This window comes from Cariama cristata, unplaced genomic scaffold (genome assembly GCF_000690535.1).
Source record: "Cariama cristata isolate BGI_N322 unplaced genomic scaffold, ASM69053v1 scaffold6648, whole genome shotgun sequence".
Taxonomy (NCBI): Eukaryota; Metazoa; Chordata; class Aves; order Cariamiformes; family Cariamidae; genus Cariama; species Cariama cristata.
In genome coordinates, this window is record NW_009630550.1 from 33,181 (window position 1) to 49,190 (window position 16,010).

General features: G+C 41.1%; 1 protein-coding gene across 1 annotated transcript; it reads right to left on the reverse strand.

Moving 5' to 3' along the window:
* Positions 1-1,604: 1,604 nt before the first annotated feature.
* FKBP9 (FK506 binding protein 9, 63 kDa) lies at positions 1,605-14,005 on the reverse strand. Its single transcript, XM_009705578.1, has 9 exons — positions 13,866-14,005; positions 13,083-13,272; positions 12,299-12,444; positions 11,263-11,452; positions 8,755-8,900; positions 7,356-7,542; positions 5,318-5,463; positions 3,642-3,805; positions 1,605-1,896 (listed from the first exon to the last, which is right to left on the reverse strand). Exons 1-9 carry the CDS (start codon positions 13,951-13,953, stop codon positions 1,714-1,716), a joined length of 1,440 nt encoding a protein of 479 aa, XP_009703880.1. The 5' UTR covers positions 13,954-14,005; the 3' UTR covers positions 1,605-1,713.
* Positions 14,006-16,010: the final 2,005 nt, after the last annotated feature.

The window sequence follows — 16,010 nt, forward strand, 5'->3', positions numbered from 1 at the left end:
ATGCCTCCTAAAGCCATAAAATGACTTCACTTCACCTGTGTGAAGTATGAAAAAAAAAAATTTATTGTGGTTTATTATTTTCAATCATTTTGAATCAAATAATCTTAGTTTAAAATATTTTTCGTGAGGATCAATAGTGATATTGAACGTACTTGGGACAAGCCTCCTGCAGGCAAGAGAATGGAGCTGCATGAAGGGTATTTGCTTCGACTCAAGTTCCCAACCCACCAAAATGCCAGAAAAAAAAAAAAGAAACTGTAACAGTAACAGTTGATCAACATTTTATTTAACAAAAAGATCAGTTATCCAACATTTAATGGTATCAAACTAAAAAAAAAAAAAAAATTCACTGCACTTTCTATAACAACTGCATTAAAAACCAATACAAAATGTTTTCATCCAACTGAAATACCAGTTTTTAAAAAGAGCATCTCGGGGAGCTTACAACCCACATGTACAGATCAAGAAAAGCCAGAAACTAGACACAAAGCATATAATGGAAACACAACTCCCTTCCTGCTTGTCCTTGGCAGTGTCTCACCATCCGGATTTGGGCTCTTTACAGGTAGTGTGCTGAGGGGGGATCACCTGGCCTTCCAGAAGAACACGTCTGGTTAGCGTCATTTCTATTTACCAGCTTGCCATGTTGACAGATCTAATGGGTGATTGTCTCAAGAGTTCACATCATCGCAACCGCACTCCCAGGGCTGATGTTGTATTGAGGGACAGGCCAGAATGTTTGCAGGCACAAACGGATGGGTCTGTTCCTTGATTTTATCACTGTCTTTTTGTTTGTTCGCCATGCCAGACTGCTCTGCTGCAGAAGCTCTAAGTAGTTACTCCTTGGTCTAACAATTCCCAAAACAGGAGACAGAAGCCCAACACAAAATCAATTGTATCCAGTATTTATGACAGTATTTGGACCCCACACGACTAATATTTAAAGTCTAACAAAACTATAAATAAGGTTCCAACTAGAGAGGTTTGGGAATCACCGATGGGAACTCTGTTTCAACAAGCCAGCAAGAGTCAAGGTTATTAATTAAATACAATACTGATGGTAGCAAACTTTTATTTCATAAGGTGAAAACCCAACACATACGTGGTTACAATTCTAAGCCTGTTTAATTCACAGCTTACGGACATTTTGCAACGGCATTGCTATCATTTGCTTGTTCTGCAATTTGCAAATCAGAGTTCCTGCTGGCAAATATTCACGTGAGTGTGTTCAGTTACTGGAAAGAGCACTCATGCCTTCTGAAAGGAACTGGGCTCAACGGCTGACAATTTTTACAGGTTATTTTCATGGGGAATATTTGCTGGTTTGTTCTCCCGCACAAATATTTTGGATACAGGTCTTTTAAAACCCTTTCAAAAGCACTCGGTAAGTTTTCTCCCTATCATCCACCCCTGCAAGTGACCGTTTTTTGTTCAGTGACAACTTCTAATCTTTAGCGTAAAAGCAGACCACACGGTTCACGATACCACGTACAGCAGTACACTCTGTCCATTTATACATCCTATCTTGAGGCACTTAACACTTTTTTTCAAATATACCTAACAATTCCAACTGAAAATCTCTTCCTATTTTAACAGCCTACCAGCACACTCAGCTATCTATCCGAGTGCTAACCTTTCAGAAACATGCTCGCCAAAACTCCTTCCAGTACACGCATTCCAACAGTAGGTCAGCTCAGGACTCTTCTGTTATCTTTACAGTTCATCGTGTTCCTCTTTGGCCTCTTGGTCTTTCAGTTTGAATTCTTCAGCAGTAACTTTACCGTTTCCATCCCGGTCTTGATTGGTGAACATGTTTTTAACAATCTTTTCAAAATCAAAACCAGGAGCTAGTTTTCCTTTGCCAGAATCGACTTGAGCTCGAATGTACTCTGAAAACTAAGTGGAAGGAAAGGAGGAGAAAACAGCTCACAATGAAACATTTCAAACCAAAGAGTATGTACAAAAGTAGCATTTATTTGTTGTTGACTATTCAGCATTTTAATACTTACTAAGTGTATGTAAAAAGTACCCTGCTACTGTTCTATAAAGCTTACAGCCAAAACTGGACTAATTAGGACAGACACGTGGGGTTACATCACTCTTTGTGGAGCTCAGCACACTTACTCCAGTCAGTCCCGGACCCGTAACAAGAAAACTTCCTTTTCATAATTTAGGGGGAAGATGAATTGAAGAGAGAGTGACAGAGGAACAGATCTATATGGAGGCAGGGCGGTAATTTCGCATGCCGATACAAGCAGCTCACACTGTAGAACAGACACCCACTGGCATCTTACACAAAACAACACACAAGAGAAAAGGATGAAACACCGAAATGAGACTTTAAGTATCAGTATACTATGAGATTGGTTAAAGCGGCTTCAGGCATTATGCCTTCCCCTTAACTCCATGGTGGGGAAGGTTGCAAGGTTACAAGGTTAGTTTTCCCTAAAAATTCTTTTCCTGGGACGTATGATGAAGTTATTAAAGGTGATGAGACAACATCTGACAGAAGTCATACTGCTGGCTTGCCCAGAACAGAAAGTCTGCAATCAAACACAACTTTTCCAATTCCTGTTATCTCTGGCGCTACTCGTTAAACAAGCTCCAGCTACAGCTAGCATTCATTTACACCTTTTAGGCCAAGCACCCTCTCCTATCTCCTTGGCTTCTCCTTCTCCTCCTTGCTAGGTGACGAGAAGGATGTGGACACCAACAGTCTCGTCCTACCTCGCTCATTCTCTAGACTGGTCAAAGCTCCTTTCTCCTCTGCAAGGGCAGAGGCGGAGGTAAATGCAAGAGAGGAGATGGAGAAGGAAGGAAAAGAAAGAGGTGGAAGAGAGTGCTAGGAAAAGGGAAAACAAGATTTTGATTTTACTTCATTGGCTTGTTAAAATGCTCAACGGCATCTCATGCTGTTCCACAGGGCCACAGCCTGCCCCTGAGCGCTGCAGGCAGCACTACTCCAGCGAGGAAGGACACAAAACAGAATGACTGAGAAAGGTGACAAAAGACGACTTAGGAAGAGAACAAAGAAAAACAGAACTCCTCAGTTAAGAGAAAAGGCAGAGGAAAACCTCACGGAGGTTTTTGTTATCAGAGATGGTGTGGCAAAGGCAAGCGGCTTTCAATTAGGGCACCCAATGGCACTCGCAGGTTTTAAAAACAAGCAAGGGGAAGGACTTGTTCACACAGCACACAATTCACCTGCGGAAGGAGCAGCTGCTGCCAGGCTCCAGAAGTCATCAGAGAGTTCCTGGATGCCCTGCTGCAGGCTCAGCTTTGGCTCAAGAATTCACCGTAAACTTCCAATTAACAGACCCTGAGAAGGCTGGAACAGCGAAGGATCGCTGAACACTAACACTGCCTCTTACGCTTGTGCCCTAAGTATCTGCTGTTGGCCAAGGAGACCACAACAGTAACGGATCTTAAGTGGTACAGCCATTCTTAGATTTCTTTTTGGTTCGATCTCTAAAGCTAAATAACCATGTTTTAACTGACACGCTGCCTTCCTGTTAACTTGACAACACCATGTCAGAAGAAGGAGAGGAGAAGAGGAGAAGAGGAGAGACCCCATTCTTCAACAACTGCATTGATGGTGGCAGGAGAAAACCACTGCAAGTATTTTCATTGTTCCAGCTTACCTCCTCCAAAAGAACCTCTCCATCATGATTCTGGTCTATTTCTTCAAAAAGATTGGGAGAGACTTCCCCATTCCATACAAACATGTACCCTTCAGGCAAGCCAGACACCAGTTCCAGCAGTTCGATGTCGAAAACTAATACAGCACTACCAGGCACTTCTCCTTCTGTCACAACAAACGGCAAAGAGGGGTATTTATCCTCACTTACATTGAAGGGTCTCTTTCCTTTTCATCCATAATTAAATTTCTCTTCCTGCTCCAACAGGTGCTTCTCTACTGTGATCCCCAAGCCCACCAAATCTTCCTGTTCACTTCAGCAGAGGTGATCAAAACATAAAGGAAGCATTCAAAATACAACTGCACCCACTTTTGTACTTATAAAGGTAAAACTGCGGGAATTCATCAATTTTCCTTTATCTTGCCGATACGCTGCGTACCAAGGTGCTACTGACAGACCCAAGAGTGTTGCAACAGCTTGGGATAGTACCTGAATGAAATCATGGAAGGACTTTAATTTATCCTTGAAAAAGAAAATTGATCTAACTTCTGTCCAGTAGCAAATGAGCAATCTCTTTGGATATCGGGGTAGATACCAACACACTAACAATCACGCAATGGTTCAGATGATGCATATCGAATGTAATTTGAACAACGGCAAATACCTATGAGAGGTATTTAACACAGCAGACTTTTTATGTTATGAGGAAATTTTCAATTTGGTATAGATAACTATGCAATTTTATATAATAGTATAAAATGTTGCATATATATACAATACTTGTAATTTTCCATGGAGACAGGTACAAGTGAAAATGCTTCTTTATCTCTTATCACAAATTAATTCTCCATTAAGCTTGGCACGTGATGCCTGACAGTCTTTATAAAATACAAACTCTTCTGGACAGATTCAATGAACACAGCAACTTATGCAACTGTTTCCATACATATCAGAGTTTGTTGATCTTGGTGATCTCCTGATGGACTTACTTCCCTCGATTCTGTTACTGGTCTTCTGAGTTAAAAACCACGCATACTGGGATATAAAAGTTCTTGCCACGTCTATATTGTTCTTTTTATTATTGTTGTCCCTGTCATTAAAAATTGATAAACTTCCATGCTCTAAAGCATTGCAACTGCCTTAAATGTATTGATGTTGGGGTTTCAACAGCACCGATACAATCTTTCACCTCTTACATTCAGTTTATGTAGTTTCTGAATTTTGAGTTTTCTTTGAATTTTCTAACATGTTAGTGCTGAACAGACCCCTTCAGTTTTGCTTCCTGAATAACGTCACATGTCCCAGCGCGAGTACCCAATTCCCCATCATGGAGAATAGCGTTTACATCCCTCTGCAACACCGCAGTGCCTGCAGCTTTCCGTTTTGACAAACATTGTGTTTGACACCATTACCAGGCGCGTGTGTTCCCTCTTGTACTGGGACGGTCTTTCTGTTGGCCGCAGTAACAGTATGACTTAAAACGCAGCACAGCCAGTATGCTCGTATTATTGCGGAATGGGGTAGGTGTCCAAAGTAACGAAATTAAAAACTTCTAAAAAAATCCCATTCCAGCAGCTAAGAGACTCTCGCCTTACATAGCAAGTAACAAAACATGCACGCTTGTGTTTCAGTTACTCCAGAGATGCTAAGTGGATGTGCATTAGGCTTCACTCACTCACCGACTCCATCTTCTCCGTAACCAAGATGAGGTGGAATAACGACTGTTCGTCGTTCCCCGACACACATGTCCTGAAGACCCATGTCCATCCCCACCACCACCTGTCCAGATCCCAGAACTATGTTGTAGGTCTTGCCAAGGCTGTGTCTGGAGAGGGAGGGAAGAAAAATAAAAAGATTTCAACATACAATAGAGAATTTCTGCTGTTCAAAATTACCACAGAAACAGCAGTTTCTAGTTTGTGTCCTGACATTGCCAAAAATTAACTTCATGCCCAATGCTCCGTTGTGCCAAGCAGTTACCTGAAGTTGTTCTCAAGGTAGCAAGTTACAGCCAAACAGAAGTGTCCCTACTGTTGACAAGTCCTCTGGTACTAAAATTATAGGCTTCTTGAATGAAATCCAATTAAAATCATTAATCCTGCCAATTAAACCCCCAAAGTATTTTATCTCGAAATAACGGCTTTTGCCTTTCACGTATTTTTAACTAATGAAGTTGGACTTTTTAGCAGATGTAAAAATTCCAGAAGTACATTTGTCCCAGAACTACTGATGCATAAGGATCTGGGCACATTCGCACAGATCAGCCAACCCTTTAATGAAATCAGTCCCTACAATGTAGGAGTCACCTAGCCAAGACAGCTTGGAGGTATACTACCACTACTGCTATTTAACCAGATTGTATTTTGAATTATACCTTGCTGCTGGTGGCTCATTTCTAAAATTAGAAATTAGCACAAGTTAAAAACCCAGAAGTTAAACGTGTATGGTAATTCTAAAAGCAAAGCGTGCAGCCTTAAGACTTTTTACTCAGTGTGTGTCACAACAGCAGGACCCTCTCCTCTGTCAGTCTCCTTTCCTGCGTTATTTGGCTTGGCTGTACCACTGCAGGACATGCTTGTACAACAGAATATTATTTGGAAAGAAAACAATTCAGTGGCTAGGAGGTCAGCCTTAAAATTAGGAGCACAAGATTCACGATTCTTTGACTCTCTATAAACTGCTTCGAATAAGACAGTCTCAACATCCCTCAGTTCCTGCTACAAAAGGGGAACTGAGCATCCCTGCCACATAAAAGCTGTTTTGAATCCAAACATGTTATTTGCATACATACTTGCCTACAGCATCACACCATGTGCTTCAATGTAAGCCAGCTTTTCAGTTCTGCAAGCCATTGCGTACACTGTGAAAACTATGAGCTGCTTCCTATGTTAATTATAACCTGTTTAAAAATAGCTTGTCCCAACTTCCCTTCCAAAAATAAAACATTATTTAGATGACTTGCGCTATCCAAAAGATATAGGCAGAAAAAAAGTTAGCAGAAGTATTCTTGCAGCTGCAGCGCAGAGCGCAATGGGCTCGCTTTAGGTCTGTATGAGACAGACTGGAGCGATCTCTTGCTTCTTTCATAAACCTGCCGTCAACAGGAAGGAGGAAGAGGAACATTACCATCACAGTCATGATCAAGCCCTCTCACAGTTTCTCCACGCTGACACTTAGCGCAACACTACAATACAGGAAAACTAGCACCCATGCGTGGTACAGGCATGACAGGCGACCATTTACTATAAACCACACTCAAGATAGCTTTAACAGGACTACCCAGTAGCCCTACCAGACCTCCTTCAGGAGCACTGAACCAGCATGGAGTGCAAATCCTACCCAAGAAACTGAATAAACTTGGACAGTTCATTCATGCTGAGCCCTGTGCCGTTCTGGTATGACTGTCCTGACACCCATTTAAACAGACTGCCACGCAGACAACCCGCTTCACCGCTCCACCTGCAGTCTTCACGTTCTTCTCCAACACACTCCTACATCATCTTTGTTCCCAGTTCTCTCATTATGCATGACAGATCATCTTTTTCTTTTCCTCCTTCTATGTATCTTAGGCAGGCAGACATAAAAGGAAAAATACATTCCACATAAATACTGAATTTTGTACTTAAAAATTCTTTACTCCCTGCCAGCCAGCTTTGCAGGCAATTCACTGTTTTCACAGCTGCTAGGGATATTTTCTTTACCAGGTGACATACTTACGTCGAGTCTAGCAAAGTACCATCCAGGAGCGAAGCATTGTAGTGATACTTCAGGTAATCTCCCTTCTTACTCAGTACGGTGCAGTTGGAAGGTTTGTAGTTAACAGTAATGCTGACCGAATCTGAGGGGTTGTGGAAGTCAACCACGTGGATGTCAAAGACCAGCACTGCAGATCCTGGAATCTTGCCTAAATAGGAAGCAAATTAGGCAAGTAGCGAAAGAAATGGTACCCAAACAGGCTTACGATGACCAGGTACTGCACCCTGTAGAATATGTATTCCGCACTGCGTCTGCTACCAAGTCATTTTGCTCTTCTCATTCAAAATTAAAGGTTTACATCTCCTCTGTATGCAACAGATGTAAGCTGCATCCAATGTAGGAAAGAGAACCAGTGGAAAAGCACTGAACATGCACTCAGTGCAATAGTGCAGGGAAAAAATGTCCATTATTCTGAATCAGAAAATTATGCCGAAATGAAGCAATAGCCATATATTTCCTGTGACCATCCTAAATAACTGCTTTGTGTTTCATGTACCAATTCATTACTGATCATCAAAATTCTCGTAGGACTTCTCATGCTTCAAGGAATGCCATTATGTCTAAAAGGTTACATTTCCTTAAAATGTCCTGATAGCAAGCAACTTCTCCCCCTCCATCCCAGGATAATGTGCAATTGCGTTACCAGGACTGACAGACACGTCTAGACCTGGGAACAGGGTTTGTTGGTAGAGGAGTCTTAATTCCCAGATCAACAGCGCAGAATTTACATTCCCAGAAGAGAGGCTTTTCTTCTAAGTCACTTTTTCCAAACAACATCCCAGGAGGTACCTTTCAAAACACCAGCCATAAAACTGCGATCGGCTAGAAGGGTTATCATATTCAACCTCTCACAGCAACCTTTTTAGGTACTACCGAGTTTTCCCAAAGGAATGTTAATCGTATGTTATACATACACAGATACTTTGCTGTTACATGCATCCACCGTTTACAGAGGCAGCTTAGGAGTCCACAAAACCTGTGGCTGTGGAAGGAACGAGGAAGAAAACTTAACGAGAAGAATTCCTTTAGCACACAGAGCTTGTTAAGACACACAGGAAGGAAGATCTCACACCACACTGCAGAGCTCCTGGCATCCAAGCACCAATCTGCCTGAAACACTAATTATCCAAATAATTTCAGGTCACCAATTACATGTGAGATTGTTCTGCATTCTTATTGTCCTACCTATTTAGCTAATTAAAATAATTCCGCAAATTCCAGGTGTAATCCTGTCATCAGCATACTGACATAATAGTGAACTAATTCCAATGCCAAAAAAAATGGAATTACGCACAGATGCACTAAACAATAAAGGAAATATCATTAATTATAGAAGACTTGAATGAAAAGTCAAGCTCACCTCTTCCTTCTTCTCCATATCCAAGATGAGGGGGGATTATTATTCTTCTTTTTTCACCAGTGCATACACCCAGCAAACCTTCATCCATTCCCGCAATCACATAACCTTTCCCCACATAGGTGTCGTATGTACGATTTTGTGAATAGCTATGGAAAAGTATTTGCATTTTAGCGGTGTCAGGTGTACTCAAGAGAACACAGAATTTTGCAATAGGTCTGCAACACAATTCTTAAACCAGTTAAGGTCAAACACATGGTCATTAACTAGCACCAGGGAGGCACAATGCAGTCACCCTGTTCAATGAATCTAGGCCCCCAGGTTTCACCCGTCAGTGACACACATGTCGTTTATTAACCACTACTGGGACCCTGGCGAGGGAACAGCTTATTTGCAAATACATTTCTACTATATCTTGAAAGAAAATCTTGCTTATTTATGTATTTTAGACTAAACAGGAAACATGTTTTGATAAGTAATGAAGAAAAACGGTCCTCTTCTTTAAATTTTCCTCTGCCCTGACTACTTTAATAAATGCTTATCAACTAGATACAGTTTATGTTCATTTTCATGAGACACCCTTCAGACTATCTCATTGTCCAACCACAGCTATGTAGTTCAACTACTACAAGGAGGAGGTGGGATAAATAGGTTCTCCTGGGATGCACAGCATTAAAACGAGTCACGACAACAAAACCGTGTCAATACCAGCCCTCCCTTCCTAACTACGCCAATCACTTACACGTAGGCTGAAGGATCTGCTTCAACACCTAATGACGGAATAAATCAAGCCTACAACAACAAATTATGTTTATTACACGGATGTGGCTGTCTCTCTTCAAGGCATGCTACATGAAGGCACAACCCAAGGGAGGGAAGGCAGAAAGGTTTTAATTCATCTTTACGAGGCAGCTCTGGGAAAGAGCAAGACCAGTACAGACCCTGACGTAATTCAGAGGTTTATTCAACCGCTTGCTCCAAGTCCAGACAGACCTGGCTGAGGAGCCCAGGGGCAGTTCTGCAGCTGAATATTGCAGAGGAAAAAAACAAAGGAAAAGATTATTAGAGCTCTCGACCCCAGCCATTCACAGTGGTTTTGGCACACTCCCTCTACTAGTGAGAAATTTTCTCCTGGACAACTCCAAGGCTTTCAATAATTATTGTTAGCTGCTCCGTTTCTTCATAGACACTTGTTAGATACTGGCCTTTCTTGTAAATTCTGCAGGAAGCCAGGATACAACGCTCTAACGAGTAAGCCCTCTAACAACTGTCAGCACTTTAGAATGAGGTAGAGGTTGCTGTCTACAAAGCATTTACTACTATTTATTGACAACAACCCTAATATAAATACTACAGCCATTTTCAAAAATAGTTTAATTACTACAGACAATACTCGTTTACATCTCAAAAAAGAGAGATTCTGGGCAGGTGCGCCATGGATAAGCTTTAAGTTCTTAACTTGCAAGTTTTCATAAGCTATAAATTAAAGTTTACCGTGATGACTGCTGATGCAGGTCTCCCACTTTCTATCCTCCAACCAAGGTGGGCAGCTGAATGGGGAAGTCAAGGTTGATTCTGAACCTTACTGCACCATATCCCACTTTCTATCCTCCCACCAAGGTGGGCAGCTGAATGGGGAGGTCAAGGTTGATTCTGAACCTTACTGCACCTCAATTCAATTACATCAGATACAATTCCCTGACTCCTCCTCATGGGAAGTAGCTCATGGTGTACTACACAGTTTATGTTTGCAAACTGATCCTGATCTTCAACTTGCAGCAGCTGTAGTAGTACTAAACATTTTTCCATGAGTTTATTTCATAAACATTTTACAGTGGCTCATTTTCAACTCTTCTGAGGTACTTGTGCCAGCTGTTCTGAAAGCTGGAGTGGGAAAGTAAAGTACTGCTCATTAAAGAGCAAACAAAAGTGAAAGGCAGCTACAAGGGTATTATTCATCATGTAATTCTGTACACAAGGCTCCTGTGCCCAGAGAGCTTTGAATTCAACCTGACAGCAACCCCTCTTCCTTTATCACAGAAATCCCGTTGCTGAATTCAGTCTTGAAGGACATTAGCCTTCAAAATGCCACCAGTTTTCAAGTACAAATGGAATGACTGCCTTGACATTAACCTCAAACTAGCCACTGGCACTCAATTCTCAGGACATAAAATGGGTATCATATTTATTTTCTCTCTCTTCAGTAGCATTACCTTTTTGGAAGATAAACTGTATGGGGCAGAGAGTCTTCAGGCATGCGTGCCTAAAGCAGACATGGCTTCACCAGGTGGATCACCACCCCTAGATGGCATCTGTGATACTGACATAATACAAAATAGGTCTTTGTCTTCCTTCTCATATTGAAAAGTTTTCTATGAGGTTTTTTAAGAAGAGAAGACTCAAAAATTTCAAAAAGGAAGTAAAAGCAAAGAACTGTATTTGGGTATATTATGAGTAAGACTGACAAGTCAAACTGGAAATGGGATCTGTAGGGCTGAACGGTTTGGTTACCTGGAATCAAACAATGTGCCATCCAAAAGCGTGCCATTGTAATGGTATCGGAGAAAGTCTCCTATCTGGCTCCTCCGCTCGCAAGACTCGGGCACATGCTGGTTCTCAATAGCGATACCATCTTTGGGGTTATGGAGATCTAGCAAAACCACGTCAAAGACGAGGGAAGCTTGGCCAGGGATATCCTTACCTACAAAAGTGTTAGAGCAGAAAATTGGTAAGAAACAGCAGGTGTTCTAGAAGGAGCTTAAACATGCTTGTTGAAGAAAAGTAACCTACTGCCGAGTATCGAGCACCTCCCCTCCCGAAATAAATCAGCATGATCTGATTCTAGTCAGTCATTTTTTGTTTCATGTGTGGGTTTTGTTATCCACGGAGATGGCTATCACAGTTAATGGTAACGAAGTCATGGAAGGGATATGAAACCTTGTACGCCACAGACACATCCTTAAACATCAGAGCAGGGAAACAATTTAAGGAAGAGTCCCAAGATATACCTAACTGCCCCCTCATTTAACACGGGGACCTCTGTGTATGACCTGCAGCCTGCATACAGTCTCATAGGATAATTCATCCATTTTGTAGTTATTACTAGGGCATTGGTTGCAAAAAAAAGAACAAAACTGGAACTAAGGATACATTTTGTCTTTTTTCAAGTTTTCTGCTCTCCGTGGCAGTCATTGCAAGAATTATGCAGTCACCTGACTTCAAGATTTTGGAGCCACTAGATATTAATCACAGATTATATTCTCTGAATGAAATAAAATTTCAGTATATAAAGATTACAATTGTATTGACAATATGTCTGTTCAGCAACTTACTGTTTAAAATTTTTAAAAAATCTTGTACTTTCCAATCAGTCCAATCCTGTACTCAACACATTTTGAACCTCTCTTCCCACCACTTTGTTCCATCTGTCTGAAATTGGTAATAATGCTGCCCATAAATTTAAAATACAGAAAGCACAAGTTTGTTTTAAAATACGGATTACTAGGATTAAAAAAAAAAAAGAAAATAAAAAAGGAATAACTTTTACCATCTCCTTCTTCTCCATATGCCAGGAAAGGTGGTATTGTGATAATGCGCTTCTCTCCTACACACATTCCCAGGAGACCCTGGTCCATACCAGGAATCAGCCATCCAATTCCTACATAGGTATCATAAGTTCGCATCCGATTATGGCTAAAAAATAAAAAAACCCACAATCAAATGTCAGACAGTCACAGGAAAGAACAATATTAATCTTTAAAAGCCACATGCTATGCACAATATAACTCACAAATTGCTGCTCCAAAAGTTGATTTACCAAGGGCTGACTAGGTAGGGTTTTCCAGAGTGCTTAGCTATTTCAGGAACCTAACAGAGGTTTTGAAAAGCGGCTCACACACACAATGGCAGCTGTTATTAAAGCATCATTTTCCACCAAAAGTTAATGAAGTACACATGCTGTAAACTTAAAATCTCAGCATGAAAGTGTTAACAGTTCAATTTCATTACGAACGCTGCTTAGTTTATAAAGTTTCTATCTAACTTGAACAGCAATGCCACAGTGGTTATAGCAATTTTTAGCTAACTGCAATAAATAGGAATATAGACACATGGAATGGAATTTTTTAAAAAAAAAAGTGTGTGGGGGGTCTGGGTTGGTAATGCCCACGCAGAAATAATGTACTGTTCTATTGATTTGAGTCAGTACTGCTGTCCTATGACCTCTGAATGAATTACTGACACTTATATGATGCTAGCTTTGATTTCCCGTGGTTTCAAGCCACATGAGATACCTATTAAAATCCACAAAGACACACAACCCAGGTGCATACCTTGAATCAAAGAGGGTCCCATCTAAGAACGTTCCATTGTAATGGTATCGTACAAAGTCAGACACCTGGACTGTCCGAGGACACTTCTCAGGTTTGAAGTAAGTCTGAATCTGCACTTTGTCCTCCGAGTTCCAAAGATCTATCAAGAGCACATCAAAATGGAGCACAGCATTGGGGGGTATCACACCAGCTGCAAAGGCAAAACACCACAACCAGTTTTATTTCCCTTTTTCTACAGGGCATCAAAGAAAAGGAAACCAATCCATGCATACCGTAAAAAAATAAAAAAAATTCATAATGCACACCTTACTCCTTGTTACGCTTATGTCACCCTAGCCCCTTGTCACTGTTGCAGCTACTTAAGGGAATCGGGCAACATGAACTGTTGGACATCAAATATGTCCATCGGGCAAACTGATCTTGACTTGGCATTTGTTGCCTCTACGAGTCTGTAGAGCAAAGGTGCTTTCGGCACCGACAAGACCTCGTGCAGCACTGCAATGCCAAACCACAATGAGTATTTAACAGTGAGGCAGGTACGAGTAGTTAACTTCAGTAGCAAGGTTTGTTTGCTGAAGGTCCTCGACAGCCAACAGCTCTTCCTTCAGGAGCCTGGAGCGATTAGCTGGGCTACAGGCTTAACAAACACCCCTGGGCAGGGGAGAACCTCTCCAAAATTCACTACTTGCAGCTTCCACCCTTCTCTTCTGTGACTCCATCTTCTACCTGCTCTGCTGAATCACTTGCACAACCAGCTATTCACTGGCCCGGTGCTGTACTTACGGACGCCTTCGCTTCCGTAGGCGAGCTTGGGGGGAATTTTCACGAACCGCCGCTCATTCACGCACATGCCGACCAGAGCTTTGTCCATCCCAGCAATAAGTTGACCTTTTCCCACAAACACGTTGAAAGTGGATCCCCTGTCATAGCTAAAGGGAGAAAAGAGGGCAAAAATGGTAGCAGTTCATTTATCCACCACTCTGCTATTTTTTTTGAGAGTTTAACCATACCTTGTCTCCCCCTTGCCTTGTCAGCGTAACTTTATCGCAAGACAGCTGCTAATGGAAGAGGCAAATCCAAGTGTTTCTGAGGCTTCAACCCAGCCCTCCTCCTGCTCACCGTCTATCTGAAACGCATTCTGGCAGCGTGCAATGTATACTGCAGGAACCCGAAGCCTCTAACTACAAAGAGCTAATTTACACACTAATACTATAAGCAGCACTGGAAAGTTAAGGAAGAAAAGGGAAATTTAAACAGTGTTACGAGATATGAAAGGATGACTGCTCTCATAGTAGGATCTCAGCATATTGATTTGGGTGAGTAACACCACAAAAATATCGATAAACTTTACGATGTGAGACATTACGGTTAGGGACTCTCTGTGGGAGAAGAGGAAAGGGAAAAATGTCTTTTTGAGTAATAGTTTTGAGTTTTGCCAATTGGTTATTTCTTTTCTCCGCTTGGTTACTGGAGAACCACATTCCCATCTCTCATTTGAAGCACAGAGACATGCTTTAAGCAGCAAGTTTGCCAGATTAAGAATCAAGAGAGCAAGCTAAATGATTTTCCACTGTGACAATACATGAGCATTTGAAAGGTAAAAGAAATGACGCTTAAATGACTTAAAGTTTTTTAGAGAGGACGGAGAACAGCAGTGTTACCGCAGCAGGACGCTAACCTTAGTTTACGTGCGTCATTTGACCACCTTCAATCTGCACAACGACCCCGCTTTGCTGTGCCTGAATTACTGCTGTTATTTCATTTTTTGAAGCGATGTATAAACATACGGCAGGATGCATTTCAAAAGCTTCATGCCTATTTTTAAGCTTTTACTGCTTCCATTTTCTCAAATTCCTTTTATAATTTAAAGGACTTCCCCACCCCCCAGATAAAAGGCAGCCCTGGAAAAAATAAGTTAAAAAAGGCTTGTGCCTCTTTGCCTGCTAAAATATTCTGGCAAGCATCCAGTAGCCAGATATCGCTAGGGAAATGATGTCAAATTTTCCTTCGAAGACTGTACACATCACTTCCACAACATACCGAGGCTCCTAACAGTCCCAGAGCCTCAAATCCCTCAAATATTTAACTGAATGATCTCTCTGTTTGCTCCATCTTTTTTTTTTTTTTTTCTGGCAAACATTTCCCTTAACGTAGACAACCCTCTACACAGAGCGTTCACTTTCGGTTGCACAAATATTCCTACTCCCAGGCGAGGATGGAAAATATTTAAATTAGTTCCTGACAAATTCTACTATACACATAAAAACATAATTAAGATGTTAAGACTAATAACACAACAGGTTCTAAGAAACTCCCCAAAATGGTATTTTGTAGCAATTGACAAAGTTTGGCAATACATCTGGGACGGACCTAAAACAGAAGAGCTGCTTTTTTTTTGCCAAAAATAAATCTACAATTAAGAAAACATTGATGCTAAGCAGAGAAGTGAACAAAGCCGTGAACAGACCATGCAGTTTTGCAGGACTGACTTTGCAGATTCCTTAAAACTAAGCCAAATTAGTCTCTATTAGCGGAATTTACCAAATTAACAGCAGATGACTAGGCAATTAAATTCAGACTTAAAAATGCAAATAATTTTATGGCCGTGGAATTAAAAATGCAAATACTGATGGGGAAAAAAAGAAAATAATAAAGAGGCACATTAGTTAATTTATGTGACACAGTCATGATTACTAAGACTGCCAACAGCCTGTTAACAAAAAGAGCAGTATTAACCACCTTCTGCTTGGAAATACAGAAAGATAATTTTAAACCTCAAGAACATTTTCAGCAGCTGAAAAACAAAGTAAAACTGCCCTTAGTTCAACACCTGGAGTATTTCCTAGACTGATTTCACAGTAGTGTTTGACTAAACTGATGCTGGTAAGCACTTTCATAAACCTAAAAAAAAACCAAACCCAAACCCAA

Coding starts and splice junctions, on each gene's coding strand:
- FKBP9 (XM_009705578.1), bottom strand. CDS start 13,953: ATGGACAAAGCTCTGGTCGGCATGTGCGTGAATGAGCGGCGGTTCGTG. Junction 8,901..11,262: donor GGCACATTGTTTGATTCCAG/GTAACCAAACCG, acceptor ACTTTTCCATAG/CTATTCACAAAATCGTACAT. Junction 1,897..3,641: donor GAGAGGTTCTTTTGGAGGAG/GTAAGCTGGAAC, acceptor CCTTCCACTTAG/TTTTCAGAGTACATTCGAGC.